Below are 15894 nucleotides of genomic sequence, written 5' to 3' on the forward strand. Positions count from 1 at the left end.
TTCTGGTATGGAAACCACCACGGGAACTTGACAGTATACAGACTGTATTTTTGCTCTTTTAATTCAGAAAGGTAAGAAACAACAGTGGCAGCATCATATTTCTTTAATTTGCTGTATTTCATGACAGAGAAGGCCCAAACTCCTATTAGGTATCTACATAGTTCTGGAAGGCAGCATTTTCATATGGTAGTTTTTTCCCCAGCAGAGCCCAGCTGCAAGCCCACATGCAGCAAGCAATTCAGGCACATCTGCAGAAGAAGGGGGTGCAGGACCTTCTCCTGTCTCTGGCTCAAACTGCAGACACATTACTTCAGTGGCAACACCATTTTAAGCAGCATTTAGCTCAGGCACTTATTTCCAACCCTGCTGTACCTACTAGACCATCTGGTCCAAGTCCTACTGTAGCTTTGTGGTAAACCAGACGGGGAAAATGATCCAGATTAAAATAAACACAGCAAGACTCCCCTGACCAAAGAACAATGTCTCAGAAGAATGAACACAGGCCGTGTGGAGGGGTAGGAGGAAACAGGAGATTCCCTTTCTACAGTGTGGACTGGCAATCTACACTTTGCATAATTTCAGAAGAAAAGTGGAAGAGACTGAATAAAAATGAGGCGGGAGAAACAGGGGGAAGTAGTGGCCTCAGACTGATATTTTTGTTCAGATTGTTCCTATCAATTGTTCTTGTTTAGAGCAGGGATGGAAAAATTGCTTTGACAAAAGACTATCTCCAAACATCTCTTCCTAAGTTCAACCCAAATCTGTGCTCCACTCTTTTCTGATTTCATTCTGTAAGTAGAAAACTTCCCAAACAAGGGCTTACTTTAGACCATGTTGTGTTATAAGTAAACTTAGTGAAAACTATGAGCTGAGATTCCAGTGGAGGTTTGTGTGGACTTCCAGGGATACTGCAGTGAAAGGATGTTCTTTTCCAAGTCTGGTCAGAATCAAATAGCCCCCCAGGAAAATTACAAGCTTGGCAATTCTGGGTACGCTTCCAGCCTGAAAATATTCATTAGAGTGACTCTCCTAAGGTTTTCTTCAGTACATTATGAGGAAGGCTAGAAATAATTTCAGTCTAGTAATCCTCTAAAGGGACCTGCCAAATCAAACCTTTGATTAGTGTCAAGATCTTCAAAATCAGAAGAAACACTAACAGTAGCATGTCATGCTCCCCTCCTTGAGTAGTCACGCCTGGCAGCTTCTTGCAGAGCTCCTTGGCTTTAATTTACACATTACTCCATCTAGTGGCTTAAAGGTTCCAGCCTCCAAGAGTTTAAAACTCTGCCCTGGTACCAGCTGGAATTCAAACCTCTGCAGCAGTTTTGCCATCACCACTTTTGCCTCCATCTGTTAAGAAGAAAAGCAAATTCATTGTCAGTGACAGCATATAGAGCTTGGACTGCAGCTGCCTAAAGTCAGTGTATTATGTTATACTGTTCTGTCAATATAGAGATTTAAAAGTTAAATGCAGCCAGCTGAGTTTGGGCAGGAAACCTGGGACTTCATGGATTTGAAGACAAGTGACAGGCACGAGGATTGGTCCTTGTGTTTATGCATTAACCCCATTTTGGGAAATCAGACTGTAAAACTAAAACACTGAAGACTCTGAGCACTGGTGCTTAGATTAACCCACAGAACAGACCCAAAGAGCTGGCCTCCTGCTGTCCTGAAATGCTCTCTGCTATGCTCATATACATCATTAAATTGTTCCTCCCATCCATATAGCCCCCTCCTCACCTTCTCTGTGACAGTTCTGGCTTGTGTCCTTCTGCCAGCTGCCGTTTTCCCTGCCTTGATTCTGTCAGGGGTAGCCACGGGATGGTCCCCAAGACCCCCTGCACATCCCCTGTGTGTTTGACCTTGGCTGGCAAAGGGTTGTTGACTGTGATTCCCATCACATTTGGATTCAGGCAGGCTGATCCAGGACAGTTCAGAGGGAGTGCAGCCTGCTTGCTGCTCCTCCCTGCAGACACCTGCATGTGCACACCGGTGACGTGGGACCAGTTTGGCACACGGATGTGTGCTCATGTGACAGCATTTGAGAGATGGCCATCATGGGCATGGGGGAGATATTCCCTCTAGAGAGAAGGGGGTCAGTGCACCATTAGTGTGGCCTTTGGTCCCCCACCACCAGCCATGGCAGCACACCCTGAGTTGGCCCACTGCTTGCTATGGAAGTGCCGTTCCAGGCCTCTGCTTACCTGTGCAAACACCTGCCCGATGCAGGACCGGGATCCCAGAGAAAATGGAAAATAGCAATAATATGGCCTGCAAAGAAAAACATTCAAAATTGTCACTCTGACAACTTGATTGTAAGGAAACAAGCAAATATTTCATCACAACAGCAAGGAAATGGTCTAAATATCACCTCGCCTATCTGACTTGTAAAAACAGCCTCCAAATTACCTCTTTTTCACTTCAGAGCAGCAGTACAGCTCCACAGCATGTTTCCTCGAGATCTCTGCTTACTGTATGGCTCAACTCACAGAGCTGTTTTGATGTATGCCAATCTTATTTCAAAGCTGAATGTTAAGCACACTCCAAATGCTCTCCAGCCTGTCATGAGGATGTAACGATCTGCCCAATTATTGCTCCTTTGGGCAGCTCTGAACCATGTGAGGGAGGGGGTGTTTGGTTCAGGAGACCAGACTAACTCTAGGTTGAAGCAAAACTCCTGACTCGTGAAGTAGCTGCTGATCTCTGTATCTAACTGTTTAGTCACTGATCCCTCCTATTGCACTCCTGACCACTGACTAGCCTTAGGCTGCCTCCCACATGGCTGAACAGCATCTTCTGTGCCTCAGCCCCTTCTGCCCTCTCTAATATGGAGACACTTCAAGCATCCTGGGGCCAGGGCTGTCACATATTAAATGTCTGTATTGCACTAATGCAAATATTCAACCTGGTTTTGGCCCAAAGCTTTGATCTCAATATAAACATTAAATAACAATAGTATTGGTCTGTTTTTGCAAGGTATCATGTGGTCTAAAGAATTTTTGAACAAAAGCTGCACATTATTGCTCTCTATTTGCATTTGAATGATTTAGTCTTACTCATACTGGAATGGAAAAATAGTTTTAGTCAATTTTTTCCCCCTTGAAATATCTTCCTGTAATGGATCCTTATTAAATATTTAACAACCTGGGAGTAAAAAGAAACTCACTTAGGTGCATCTTTGCTGAATCGGTCTGGATTGAAAGTATATGGATCCTTGAAAAACCTTTCCATCCTTCCCATTACATAAGTGCTGAACTGTCAAGAAAGAGTTTACTTGTTTTAGTCAAGAGCAGCACACTGAAAATGCTTCTTTGCTGTCAGAGCTACAAAACCATAACTGCCTTCCACTCCCCAGTCCCAAATGAGTGTCCCAATTCACACCCCAGTTTTGGTCAAGATATTAGAGAGGCCAGCAGAAATACACCCTGGGAAGATTCTGGCCCTCTGATCCACAGATCCATTACATGTGGATGAACTCCAGCAGCTAACAGCTGCTGATGGTGGATGGGACTCACAACGAGCGTGGTGTTGGCAGGAATTCTGATGCCGTTGATGACGTGCTCCTTCTCCAGCCTGCGCACGGTCCCTGCGACGGGCGGGTACAGCCGCAGCGACTCCTTCAGAACCTGTGTCAGCAAAAAGCACAAAAGGTCACTTAGTTGATACAGTATAGGAAGCAGAAATAGAATTAATTACCTCCCTATGGCCTTTCACTTTGGATAAGTGGGAGATTTTGACTTTTGAAACAGATGCTGCTGTATCTGCCTTGGGCTCCTGTGGGCAAAACGTATGGCTAAGTCAGCTCCTTCAGGCCTAGTTCTTTCTTACAACTGGTAAAATACAGAGAAAAAGACACAAACCCCACAGGAGATCCCATGCATTAAACAAATCTAAAATCTCGAGTCAGGTCAACAACTAAGCGAAAAAGTAATAGGAAGCAAATTCAAAGGGAATATCTGAGTGAAGTGTCCTGGCCCTGATGAGCTGTTCTGGGCACTGACTACCATGAGGATGGGTGGTTGCTCCCACCTCCTTCCCACTCTCAGCACTGTGCTCCTGCTCCTGCCTTTGTCCTGTTTCTGCTGCTTGGGGAGCTGAGCCAGGTCAGAGCACCAAAAGGACAAAAAACAACCTGGCAAAGGAAAATGAATAGGGAATGTTGAGAAAAAAATGGAACAAGACCATTTCTTTTGGTGGCAGTGAGCTGTAAGAATGGCTTATTTCATCAAAGTGAAACCTAATTAACGGTGCACATGAGCATCACACCGAAAATGCAATTAACGGTGTGTATGCACGAGTGGACTAACAAAAAAGAAATGGGCACAAAAGGATTCAGAATTGCCTGAGCGACAGGAGAGGAGTCCCATAGTCTCTGATTCTCCAGTGATGGACTGGCTCTGACCAAGGGTGACTGATTTTGGTTGTACAGATCCAAGCTTGTGCTGCTAAATAAATGGTCTGCTTTGAGAGGCCCTCATGTGATGTGTCTTAAAACTGAAAGGATTAGATACCTCATCCTAATTGGAGTGGTATAATTGTGATGCTGTTTGGAGAAGCCTAAGGAAACCTGACGATTTCTGTAATCACACAGTTCCCTTTTCCTTCTGAGAAATACACCTATGAAATCTATCTGCTGTCAAAGCACAGTGATTTGTGGGATGCAATATGGCAAATGATAAAACTATTGCTCACCTTAGCAGGGCAGTTTAAGAGAAAAATGATCATGGCAGACTACTAAAATCACAGGGCAAGTTAAGCAGAATAGCTGCCAGGACTGTGAATCAGCCTCTCCTGAGGGCTACTGGTATCCCCTACCTTGTAAAAAAGGATATGCAACACAAACACTGGCAAGTAGCCAAACCCTGGCTTTGCAGTTCATTACCAACCAGCATTTCAATATGCAAGACCCCTTTTAGGACCAAACTCTCTCCCCCTCTTCAGAGTGATTGAAGAGGGTTTCAAGACTGAACAATGAAAAACTGTCACTACAAAAACTAGCCATTATTTTTGGCTGTCCTCAAATCCCATTGAGTTTATGGCACTTGGTGAGATCATAGCTGGAAATGCTTTAGCAATAATCAAACAAAAATAGAGCTGCGAGTTAGGGAAGTGTGTGGGATTCACACACAGGTTGGGCTCAAAGTTGCAAATCCTTCTAAAAATTACAGCTATGGTTTCAGCTTAAACAGATAGGGATTATGCAACTCCACTCTAGCTCGCAGTTTGGTAATAACTAAGGAAAGCATTGAAGGAATTGTGTGGGATGTTGCAAAGAAATTTGAGGAGCATCCTTCCCAACGAGGCTAGGCTGCTGCAAATGTCTCGTGATACCTGCTTGCTGACTCTCTGGGGACAAACATTATCAGGATAAAATATCTGTATTGTTTTCAAAATCTTAAAAGTGTGGGGCTCCTCCATGACATGTCAGAGGTGCTACCAAACAGTTCTGACTGGTATCTTACCTCACTCCTACAGTACCTGTGATAAGTAGGTGAGTTTGCCAAGATCCTCATAGTCAATGTCTCTCTTGGCACCAAGAACATCATCCACTTCAGCCTGAACCCTGCAGTTCAATTAAAAAATATTAGCTGTAGATGCCCATATCTTGCTAGGCAAGATTACATTTTTTACTTTCCAGACAGTAAGTTGGACTTGGACAGCCATCCTCAGGCAAAATGCCTACCAATTCCCAAGCAGGCATCCTGAACTTATACTTCTTATCAGGATGAAGCAATGTTCACACAGGGCAGCTGAACCAGGTGGGATTCAGGACCAGTATATATAAAGGTTTTGAAAAAAAATCACCTAGATGAAACTGAAATAATCCATCTTATGCTTTTTTTTTTTTTACATTTTAGATATATTGGGACTATGGAACTGTTTATTTTGGAAGGGAGGCTAGAATTCATTGGGAGTTGATCCTATCTTTTTAATAATCCTTATCATTAAGTTCATCTTGAAAGTAACAGCAAGCTGGGTTTTCAAATTGGAGCGCACATACCTTTCCAGTATTTCAGGATGCTGACCCAGTGCCATTACTGTAAATGACATCTGATTGGCAGTGGTTTCATGACCTAATGACACCAAAAATCAGTTTAAAGGTTAGCATGAAATAATGACAATGTACAAAGATGGTCTACTAGCTGATTGTGAACAGGAAACTTTAAAGGTTGGACCCCAAATGTTTTATTTCAAGTATGCTACAATTAAAGGAAATACTAAAAGGGATGTAAAGTCTACGTAGGGAACTTCCAAGAATGACAAGAACAGGACAGAGCTGGTAAAGATATGACTCATCTTGCTCAACTCAAAGCTGCACTGGCTGCATGCAGCACCTACTGGTTATGAGTTCCCTAACAGGAGGACCAGTGAGGTCCAGTATTTGCCTTGTTATATTATGGGACACACAGTTCTTCCAAAAAGCACGGATTTACTGGTTTTGAGGGAAAACAGAGCTTCCGACCATCTTTATTTGAAATGTCTGCTTTATGTGTTAGGGTGACCCTGCTTGACCAGGGAAGTTGGAGTAGAAGAATCTTTGAACGTTACTCATTCTGAGACTCTGTGATGTGGGTAGTTTTCCTTTTTTCATGGGTAGGCACACGTATTATTTTAACGCATTACAGAAAACAGACTCCTGCAAAAATGTATTTGTTTCAATAATGTCTTTCTTGCAAAAGAACAGCATTTTGACTTCACCTTCTTAGGAATCTAAATCCTATTGACCTGCAAGATGATGTTTATCTCACGTATTAAATTGGCCCATGTTTTTTCTGATAGGCTTGACAGTGCCTTCTCCTACCAAGCATTGACTAACACTTTTCAAGCAAGAATGGCATTTAATGATGTGGGTGAGGTGACATGAAGATATGTGGAATATGTTAAAGGTGCTTTCAGTGGGGTTTGGTGGGATCTGGGAGGAAGGACCAGAACCCAGCCTTGCAGCTCAGTGGGCAGTGGGAAGTCAGAGGTTGGGAACCAGAGTGGGAAGCCTGGCATTATTTGCTGTGTCGATATGACTGAAAGAGGATAACCTATGATTTGCCTTTGAGAAAACTGAAAGTTCTCTTCAGACCTTGCCCAGCTGGTCCTACGCCAGTGTAAATACTGCTGTCTTCCAACCAAGAGACTCCTGGATACAGCAGCATTACATGGAGTGAAGATGTTAATGATGATGTTAATCATGATTAGAAGGGTGTTAATCATGACCCAAGAATGAGTACAGCTTCCCGCATGACATATCCAAAAATAAAAATAGCTACCAACCTGCAACAAAGAAAGTGATAAAGTTATCCAGAATGTTTTCATCATCTCTAGTGTCCTCCAGAGCTGTCAAAATAGAAAAGCAAATGGGATTAGAAAATGCCCCCATGTCCCAGTTGGACCAGCCAGAGTGCTCTGCCCTGTTTGGCACATATTGGGTGAGGTGGCATCAAGAGGAGATGCTCAGTGGGTGTTTCAGTGGTGGTTTGTGACCAATATTTGATCCAACACAATGAAACAGGGGATTTTCAAAGCAACTCTACTATCTTCAGTGTGAAAAAGCCTTTAAAGGAGGATCAAAGTTCAGATCCCCAAAACAATCCTCCCCAAATCCCATGGCAAAACATACCACAGAGAAATTCACTCAAACAGCAACATGTCCCTTACCATCTCCTTTCAGTATCTGTGTAAGAATATCCAACGTGGCTTCCTTCCCATTCTGGAGAGCTTCTCTCCTCTGGTCAATGCACTCCTTCCCCACACGCCGCAGCAGCCTCACACTCTCCCTGACCTCCTTTACCAACTTCTGTTTCCCTGGCATGTACTGAATACAGAATTTCTTGAGTCATTTTATTCCTTTTGCTGGTAAGAAATAATTTCAATGCTATTTTACAAGGCAGCACCTTGTTTTCTGCTAAATGACACTTGTCACAAAAACATCTGCTCTCCACGGAACAAAGTGAACGCCCCCAGGATGAAGGGTTTGGGCTGAAATGAGAAATATTTCAGTCTGTGCATGCTGATGTCCTGTCTTATCCAAGCTGATGTTTTGGGCACTGTGAGCAAAATGCCTCACCTCTCCATGGAAAGAGACAGCAGCATGCAATACAGAATCTCACCCCTGGTCCCAAAAAGGAAAACAGGAGCTCTAAAAGCCTGAACTACAACTTTCATGAGACACTAGGATGATTTTTAACTTAAATATTTCATATTACATCCATAATTTCTTAGTAGATAAATTTGGGTTGAAAATATCATTTTTTAATGGCAAGAATGTTCAAATTTCTTCCACTTTGAGTGAGGGTTGCCATCCTGCTTGGACAAAGGGCAAAAATCTCAATTTTTAATGGGTCTGAAAGTGTAAAACCATATGAAAAGGAGACACATGCATGGGGGAAGAGAAGACAGAAAGGAAGCATTAAATGTTAATGTTAATTCTGCAAGTGTTTTAAAGCATTAGTGAATTTTATCTTGATGCACATTGGAGGGAAAGATCTACAGATGACTGTTTCCCCATCAAATATGGACCTTGCATGGCTCCCTCCCACTAACTCAGGAAGGAGCAGAGGCTCCAGCTGGATGTGAGGAGAGAGGACAGAAGTGAGGAGGGTACAGACCTGTATGAGGGGGATCCGTGACTTGGTCAGTCCCTCCAAAACCATGGTCACAGCGTGTGGTAAAGGCATCTGGTCATCACTCAGTGCGTTTAATTCCAAGCCAAAGGCTACCTAAGGAGCAGGAGAGAAAAAGGCAACTTGCTGCACCCTCCTGGCTCCCTGGGGCTGGGGTGAAAGAGCAGGATAACCTCATACCACCACCTTTTTCCCTAAAAATATCTCAGGCTAGATCCTGCCCTGCAGGAGACCATGAGGGGAGGGCAATACCTACATTATGCTTCCTCCTTATTTGGGGGGATTAATAATTTACTATTACTCTCCATTCATCCCAAACTGTTTTGCATAGATAAGGGAAAAGTCAGCGTAAGGCAGACTTCATGCTGACATATAATGGCAATAATATAACCCATGAATGAGCACTGGTGTGCCCCTTTTGTCATGGAGGGGTGGGAGGTGTGAGGATGAAAGGGCTTTTGCAAAGGGTCCCCATCCTGCAGACCACACTGAGACTGTGCACACCCTTCCCTATCTGCCCCTTCCCATGGCTCAGTCCAGATGGAAGTGGCACAATTAGTCCTTCAGCTCTTCTGGCACTGGTGAGGAAAGGTCTTTTTCCCTGGCTCCAGCTCCCTGCCTCCAGCTCCAGCTCCCATCCTGCTGCCAGTACACATTACTTCCATTCCTTCCTGCCATTGCAGAGGAAACAAGAAAGCGACAGCTGGTACCTTTGCAATGATATCCATAGTCACCCGGCACATCATCGACAGCATGCTAAACTCTTTTTTCCCATCTGCCATTTCCTCTAGCTTCTCCATCAGCTCCTCTGCTTTTTCATTAAAAGTTTCCATCAGACCAATCAGGTAGCTGAACAATCAATAAAGATGAGTAGTGGGGGTTCTGGAGAGGACATCTTTGCTCAGCCAAAATAACTTTATTTTCCATAGAAAATTGTAATTATTTTTTTTTTATTTATAATCAACTTGCCTTAATACTTAAAAAAGTAAATAGATAAAATGAGCTACATTCTTCTCACAGCAGCCCTGCTCTGCCCTGCCATAAAACAAATGTCTGTCATGGCAAAGGGCTGTGGCTTGTGCACACTGAAGCAAAGCATGTGGACTTCATCTTTGGACCTTACGTGCAGTGCATTGAGGCACACACAGGGAAACCAGACCAACCCTCTGCCTTACCCTTTCTAACAGGATAAGACAGCCATAACCACACTCCTGCATATACAACCTCAGGACCTTTCTGCCATTGCTGAGCTCATAGGGGTGTCACTGCTCCATGGGAAGTCTGGTCAAATTACACTTGGCATGGAAATGGTGTCCTAGACTTAAGTAAAATGTAATTTTGGCACTAACTGTCTTTTTTTTCCCCCTCTAAATATCAAATAATGACAGGGAGAATCATGAAAATACAGCAGAAATAACAGCTAGCTCATCCCAGAAATATCTGCCTTACGTTCGGCTGAAAGCTGGATCCATTATCCTCCTCTGCTTATGCCAATGGTCATGGTTGCAAACAGTTACCAAGCCATTCCCCAGAAACCTAGAATGCAGGAAAACAAGGAAAGGAACAGTTTTCAGCAAGGGAGCCAGCTGAACCCCATGTAGTCACACAGATAAGTCTTTCACATCTACTTTCTTCTATTTTGCCCACGTATAAGGAGCACTGTGACACTTCGAGTACTGCAATCATTGTGTGACTCTGGACAACAACTAAACCACAAATATGTTTTGCTAGGTACGTGTGGACTGCTGAGTCCAATAAGATGCTGGTTCATTACAGCTGATATACAAAGAATTAATATAATAACGGGATTATTATATTTTTAAAAGTTTCAGCCTAACAAAGAAATCCCCTTTTTTTGTGATTGAATTCAGGAGCTGCAAAATCCCACCCATCAAGGACTAACTCAGTGCTCTAAAATCTAAGTAAGAAGTTTGATGATGGTCTTGAGCAGACTATTCTGAGACTAACTGAACATCGCCAGGCAGGAAAAAAATGTATACGATCAAGGTAAAACAAATCCTCCTCCCTGACTGGGAAGACATTTGACTTCACACAAAAATTATTAGATACGTACTGCTTACGTATGTCTGGAATTAGACATTAATCCCCACACTAAGGTCTGAGTCAAAATAAGTGTTCACCTGTGGTGTTATTAGTCTTGCACTTATTTACAGATCACAATGGCTTCAGATGGGTTTTGCCTACCTTTCACCAAATAGGCTGAAGATACGATCGTACACCAGCCGATCCTTTGGGTACTGTGGTGACATCAAGAACTCCTAAAATCGAATCTCAGGTCAGTGAATACTGAGTGCAATCTGTTTCCCAGACAAAACATAAAACTTCACTCACACATTTACTGTGTTCCTTCTGTAGCAATAGTCTGAGGAGCAGATGAATTATTTGGTGTGCCCTGATTCCCCAGTTCCCATGCTACTAGCTTGTTTTGCATGCCTCTAGCACTTTTTTGCCCAATGACCTGAAATCTCACTCTCTGGTAATTGCAAAGATTTAGAGAAAGAAATTCAGTCTCTTGTGCTTTGTTCATTTGAGATATTAAGCTCTTGCAGAGGGACTACTTTTCTGAAATGGTGGGTGTTTGCTATACGTGCTGTTTAAATAAATGTGACAAAGTAAATTAACTGATCAAGGAAGAAAATAAATCAGGACAGCCCAGAGGGCAGAACACCTCATCCTCCTAACCCTGCCAGACCCAAGCACAGACTGGCTGCTTCATGCTGCCCTGAACATCAGGCACTAGCTCCCTCCTTATGGAGGGAGAGGCTGATCCCCACTGTTGATGTGACTTTATTTTTTGAGTACCTTCACTCCTTCAGGACTCACAACCATTACTGTCACTCTGTGAAAGGCATTAAATCGTACAATAGGTCCGTATTTCTCTGCCCTGTAAGAAGAGAAGATTAAAAAAAAGAGAATTATGGTACAAGCAATCAACATGTAACAGTTGCAACCTAATAACCTCAAAGGACCAGAGCACACTGCAGTGGGAACTACTGCAGTCTAAAGACAATAGGAGAATTGCAGAATCATCAAGGTTGGAAGAGACCTTCAAGACCATCTAGTCCAACAGCCAACGCAGCAGCACCACCACAATTACCCCTAAACCACGTCCCCAAGTGCCACATCCAGACGCTCCTTGAACACTTCCAGAGACAGTTACTCCACCACCTTCCTGAGCAACTTATTCCAATGCCTAACCACTCTTGCAGCACAAAAATTTTTTCCAATATCTATCTGACCTGAAAGATCAATGCTCTCTCTCTGGCTCCTTTACTGACCTTCTGAATGATGCCAGTTGCACAATTCAGGGTCTCCATGCCTTGATTTCCCCACTTGTTCTACAGGGTTACCCCATTCAATGTTATTGATGTGTCTCAACTTACCACTGCAGGAAGAGATCATGAACAAACTCCTGTTTCTTCATCATTCTCCATAAGATTGGGAGGTGTCCAAATAAAAAGCTGCAGAATATGAAGATTAAGAAGGTCACGAGGATGTCAACACTGGGTTTTATATGGATTGCAATCCTTGTTGCTCAGTGAGTGTTCCTCAGGTTTCACTTGTAAGGAAAGATGAAAATAACTCCAAGCTATGCCAACGCCCAGCCCTCATCACATTGGTAAGCTGGGGACCAAGGTCAGGCTGGCGTATGCACACAGCCAGGAACACCAGTGCAGAGACAAAGGATGAGGTCTTTTTTGCTGCTGTTTTATAGGAGAAGTTTGGGTCTGGGTGGGAGCCCCCCATGAATTGGTTTGCCCTTTGTCTAGCTGATCGAATTTTGACTGCAACTATTATGTTTCTGTACATAAAACAGATATTTGGATTAAATATCCTTTAATATGTGCTCAGCTCTAAGGGTAACTTCAGTTCTGGCAGTGGAGTTCTGTTAAGCAAAATTAGGAACCTTCTGCATAAAGCTATGTTACTTTAAATGCCGGGGAAAAAAAAGACCTAGAAATATAATCACTGGTTAATATGGAAACTGAAGACATTAATGAAAAAGGTTAACTCTTCAAATACAATAGCTGAATTAAAAAGTTAGAGATCAACTCCTTCTTCCAACTGAGAGCAGTGAATTCCCACAGGCTTTGTGTAAATCTGAAGGAAGATTTGGCCAAGCTCCTCTCTAAATGAAGCAAGCTGCACTCAAGATCTGTTTTCCATTTGAGAGACAGAGAGCCATGCCATCATCCTTTTCAGTATAAATAAGCTAGAGGGGACATACAGGCTCTTATTTTATTACTGTTGGAACTGGGAGGCACATAAAATAATAAGGACTCAACAAAGATACCCAACATCTACAGAAACTTTTAATTCTCTACTTGTTTGACTCCTCCATTGTAACTGGATTCTGAAAAGATGTGACAGCCCCAAATACAACGCAAGTCCTTTGTTAGCTAAAGCTCTGGAAACTGCTCTATCTGCAGAGCAGGAAAAAAGGTCCCACTCATGACTCCTCTTGTGTGGCACATAAATCCTCAGAGATATTTTTCATTCCCTCTCCCATCATCCAGTTAAGTCAGGTGTTACAACAGGCCTAAAACATTTATCCACTACTAAGAAGACCCAGTAACTTACTGCATGTCATGAAAAAAACTAAGTGTGGGTTTGTTTTGGGATATATAACTACCTGACACTATCAACTGAAAACATGTATTTACAAAGAAATCCCTTTTTCCCATTTCTTGTTATTCAACCTTTAATATCAAGTCAACCTTTGAAGAGGCAACCTCCTCTCTACAGGTGAGCCATTCATGCAGAAAAAAATAAAACAAAGCCACTATGACCACTAGGACTCAATTTTCCAGTCTGTCCTGCACAATTTTCCTTGAGAGATGTGCTGTGCTAGTTCTGATAAAACAAATGGGCTCAGGGAATCAAGGGCATTAATGTAATCTTGTCATCAGGCAGCCATAAGACTTTAGACAAGACTTTGATAAGATCCTGTTGTACTTCATCCTAAAATAAGGCTTTCTTAAGCTTTTATCAAAGGGAAAGAGCCAAGGGCAAAGGGAAAATCCTGCTTCTGGGACAGAATAAAGCCTTGAAAGGATGCAGGCTGTGGACTGGCTGGCTGGGAAGCACATCTGGTGGGCAGCGAGCTGGACACAAGCCAGCCTTTGCTTCTGGTGCTGCTCTTCTCCAGTTTTCCAGATACAGTATCAGATGAGAAGCGTTTAGATTTGAGTTACTCCCATTTCAACGTAATCTGGGTTGGCAAGGACCTCTGGAGGCCACCAGCCCAGTCCCTTGCTCCAGGCCAGTCAGCATCAGACCTCAGGGCTGCACCCAGCCATATGGACCAGCTTTTGAGCACCCTCATGATGAAGGTGTTTCACCTTACACCTCAATGGCCTTAAGACAATTCGTGCCATTGCCCTGAAAACAGTCATTGGATTCCCTCTGCCCTTCAGTAGCTGCTTCTCTGCCGAAAGCCAGCCCAGCTCTAAGCCTCCTGGGCACCCCAGCTGCCTCCACTGGACTCCTCTCAGTTTGCCAATGTCTTTCTTTTACTGGGGAGACCACCACCATCAACACACACAGCATCTGGCTTTACCTCTTATTATTTTTTTTATAAACAACTTTTCAGAGCTGGAGGTATTTGATTTTTCTTACCTTGGACATTTAGGAGTGGGAGTGTTTGTGCAACAGGTACTGAAGTGGGAGTTTTGGATTGTACCTGGTAATTTGTACTTTTGAAAAGCCATCAAGTGCTGTGGGCTCACATGACATACAAGCTTCCACTTAGACTAACCAGTACTAGAAACCTTTCTGGGAAGGATCCTATGCTGATGACTAATATCAAGCCTCAAACCCTGAAGAAGGGACAGAAAAGCGGCCACAGGGTTCCTCAAGCTGCCATTACTCTGTGGTGTTACTCCACACCTCAAAATGAACTCATGGACAAGCAGGTTTAGGTATGACAAGGTCCAGCCTCTCTCTAATCCTAGTACCCGACCCTGATTACACAAGTAGGCTGAAGCTTGGAGCTGGGCAGCCAAGCTCGGTGTCCCTGTAGGTTGCTTGTGTAAGACAGTGCTGGTGCAGCGTCTCTTCCTGTGGCATGTTACAGAGGGCATGTGCACCCACGGGTGAGGTTGAACGGGAAGCTCACACACTCCTGCAAGAGCCATGTCTCCTTCTGACACTGCTGCCAATGCCTCGCTGGCACCTTTCTCACCATCCTTTATCACTTATGACATTTTTATTTATTTATGGCAGAAACCAAACACCTGGCTCATGAGGGAGAGCACGGAAGGTGCCTGGTGGAGTTAGTGTCAATGTGCCTGCTGGAGCAATGTAGCAGGGCTGGCTGTGCTGGTCCAGCGCAGGGAGCCCCTCCCGCGCTGCACGGCCGGTGCTGCCGTCAGGTCCCTCCGTGGTGTCCTGAGCGAACGCACAGCTCGAGTGGGCGGCTCTAAACCTCTCTGTCGTGCCGCTGTGGCCACCCGGGAATACAGGTCAGGGCATTCAGCCCCGGCCGGCCAGGCGGGATCCCCGGCGATGCCGGGCGGTGCCAGCCCTTCCCGGGAGCGGGCACACAGGAGCGCTGTGCCCAGCCTGCTCATCCCTCGCCGCTGCCCTCGCCTACACCCGCCAGGCTCGGCCCGGCCCAGGGACACCGGTTGGAGGGTTTATTTCCTGCTCTGACGTTTCCTTACGGATCCAGCCCAGCGGCCGGGTCTGGAGCCGGCGGCGGGGAGCGCCCAGCAGAGACGCCCGCCCGGGCCGCCATCTCCTCGCCCCGCCCCGCCGGCCCCTTACCTCTCCCGCGGGGCGCCGGGGATGTGGTCGTACTTGGCATGGATGTGCTTCACGTAGCAGCAGTACAGGACAAAGGCCAGGAGGCAGAGGGCCAGCAGGAGCCCCCCGGCCGCCCACAGCGCCTCCATCCCCGCCGGCTGCCAGCGGTGCCCCCCCTGCCCCGGGCGAAGGGCGGCCGGGGCGGGCCGGGAGAGTTCCCGGCTGCGGGCGGGGACGGCGCTGCTTAAAGAGCCCGGCGGCGGCGGTGTGAGCTGAGAGCCCCGGGACGGGTTCAGATACACCCACAGCGTGTGCCTGTGGATGTGTATACGTGTATGTGTACGGTCCAGAGGAGACCACGAAGATGATCAGAGGGCTGGAGCAGCTCTCCTGTGAAGACAGGCTGAGAGAGCCTTGGCTGTTCATCCTGGAGAAGAGAAGGCTCCGGGAAGACCTTATAGCAAGGGCTATAGGAAGGCTGGAGAGGGACTTTTTACCGACACGTAGTGAT

The 15894-nt window shown here is 45.0% G+C and overlaps 1 protein-coding gene across 1 annotated transcript; it reads right to left on the reverse strand.

Moving 5' to 3' along the window:
- Positions 1 to 43: 43 nt before the first annotated feature.
- On the reverse strand, positions 44 to 15565 carry LOC113993050 (cholesterol 24-hydroxylase). The gene is made up of 15 exons (XM_027730889.2): positions 15405 to 15565; positions 12020 to 12097; positions 11439 to 11520; positions 10821 to 10894; positions 10065 to 10151; positions 9326 to 9464; positions 8601 to 8711; positions 7651 to 7807; positions 7267 to 7329; positions 6002 to 6074; positions 5479 to 5563; positions 3516 to 3626; positions 3167 to 3255; positions 2205 to 2271; positions 44 to 1350 (listed from the first exon to the last, which is right to left on the reverse strand). Exons 1-15 carry the CDS (start codon positions 15530 to 15532, stop codon positions 1189 to 1191), a joined length of 1506 nt encoding a protein of 501 aa, XP_027586690.1. The 5' UTR covers positions 15533 to 15565; the 3' UTR covers positions 44 to 1188.
- Positions 15566 to 15894: the final 329 nt, after the last annotated feature.

Source organism: Pipra filicauda, unplaced genomic scaffold (assembly GCF_003945595.2).
Source record: "Pipra filicauda isolate LSUMZ 115617 unplaced genomic scaffold, ASM394559v2 scaffold212_size3012638_pilon, whole genome shotgun sequence".
NCBI lineage: Eukaryota > Metazoa > Chordata > Aves > Passeriformes > Pipridae > Pipra > Pipra filicauda.

Coding starts and splice junctions, on each gene's coding strand:
- LOC113993050 (XM_027730889.2), bottom strand. CDS start 15,532: ATGGAGGCGCTGTGGGCGGCCGGGGGGCTCCTGCTGGCCCTCTGCCTC. Junction 7,808..8,600: donor CACGGATCCCCCTCATACAG/GTCTGTACCCTC, acceptor TTCTGTATTCAG/TACATGCCAGGGAAACAGAA. Junction 3,627..5,478: donor AACTCACCTACTTATCACAG/GTACTGTAGGAG, acceptor TTGCTGACACAG/GTTCTGAAGGAGTCGCTGCG.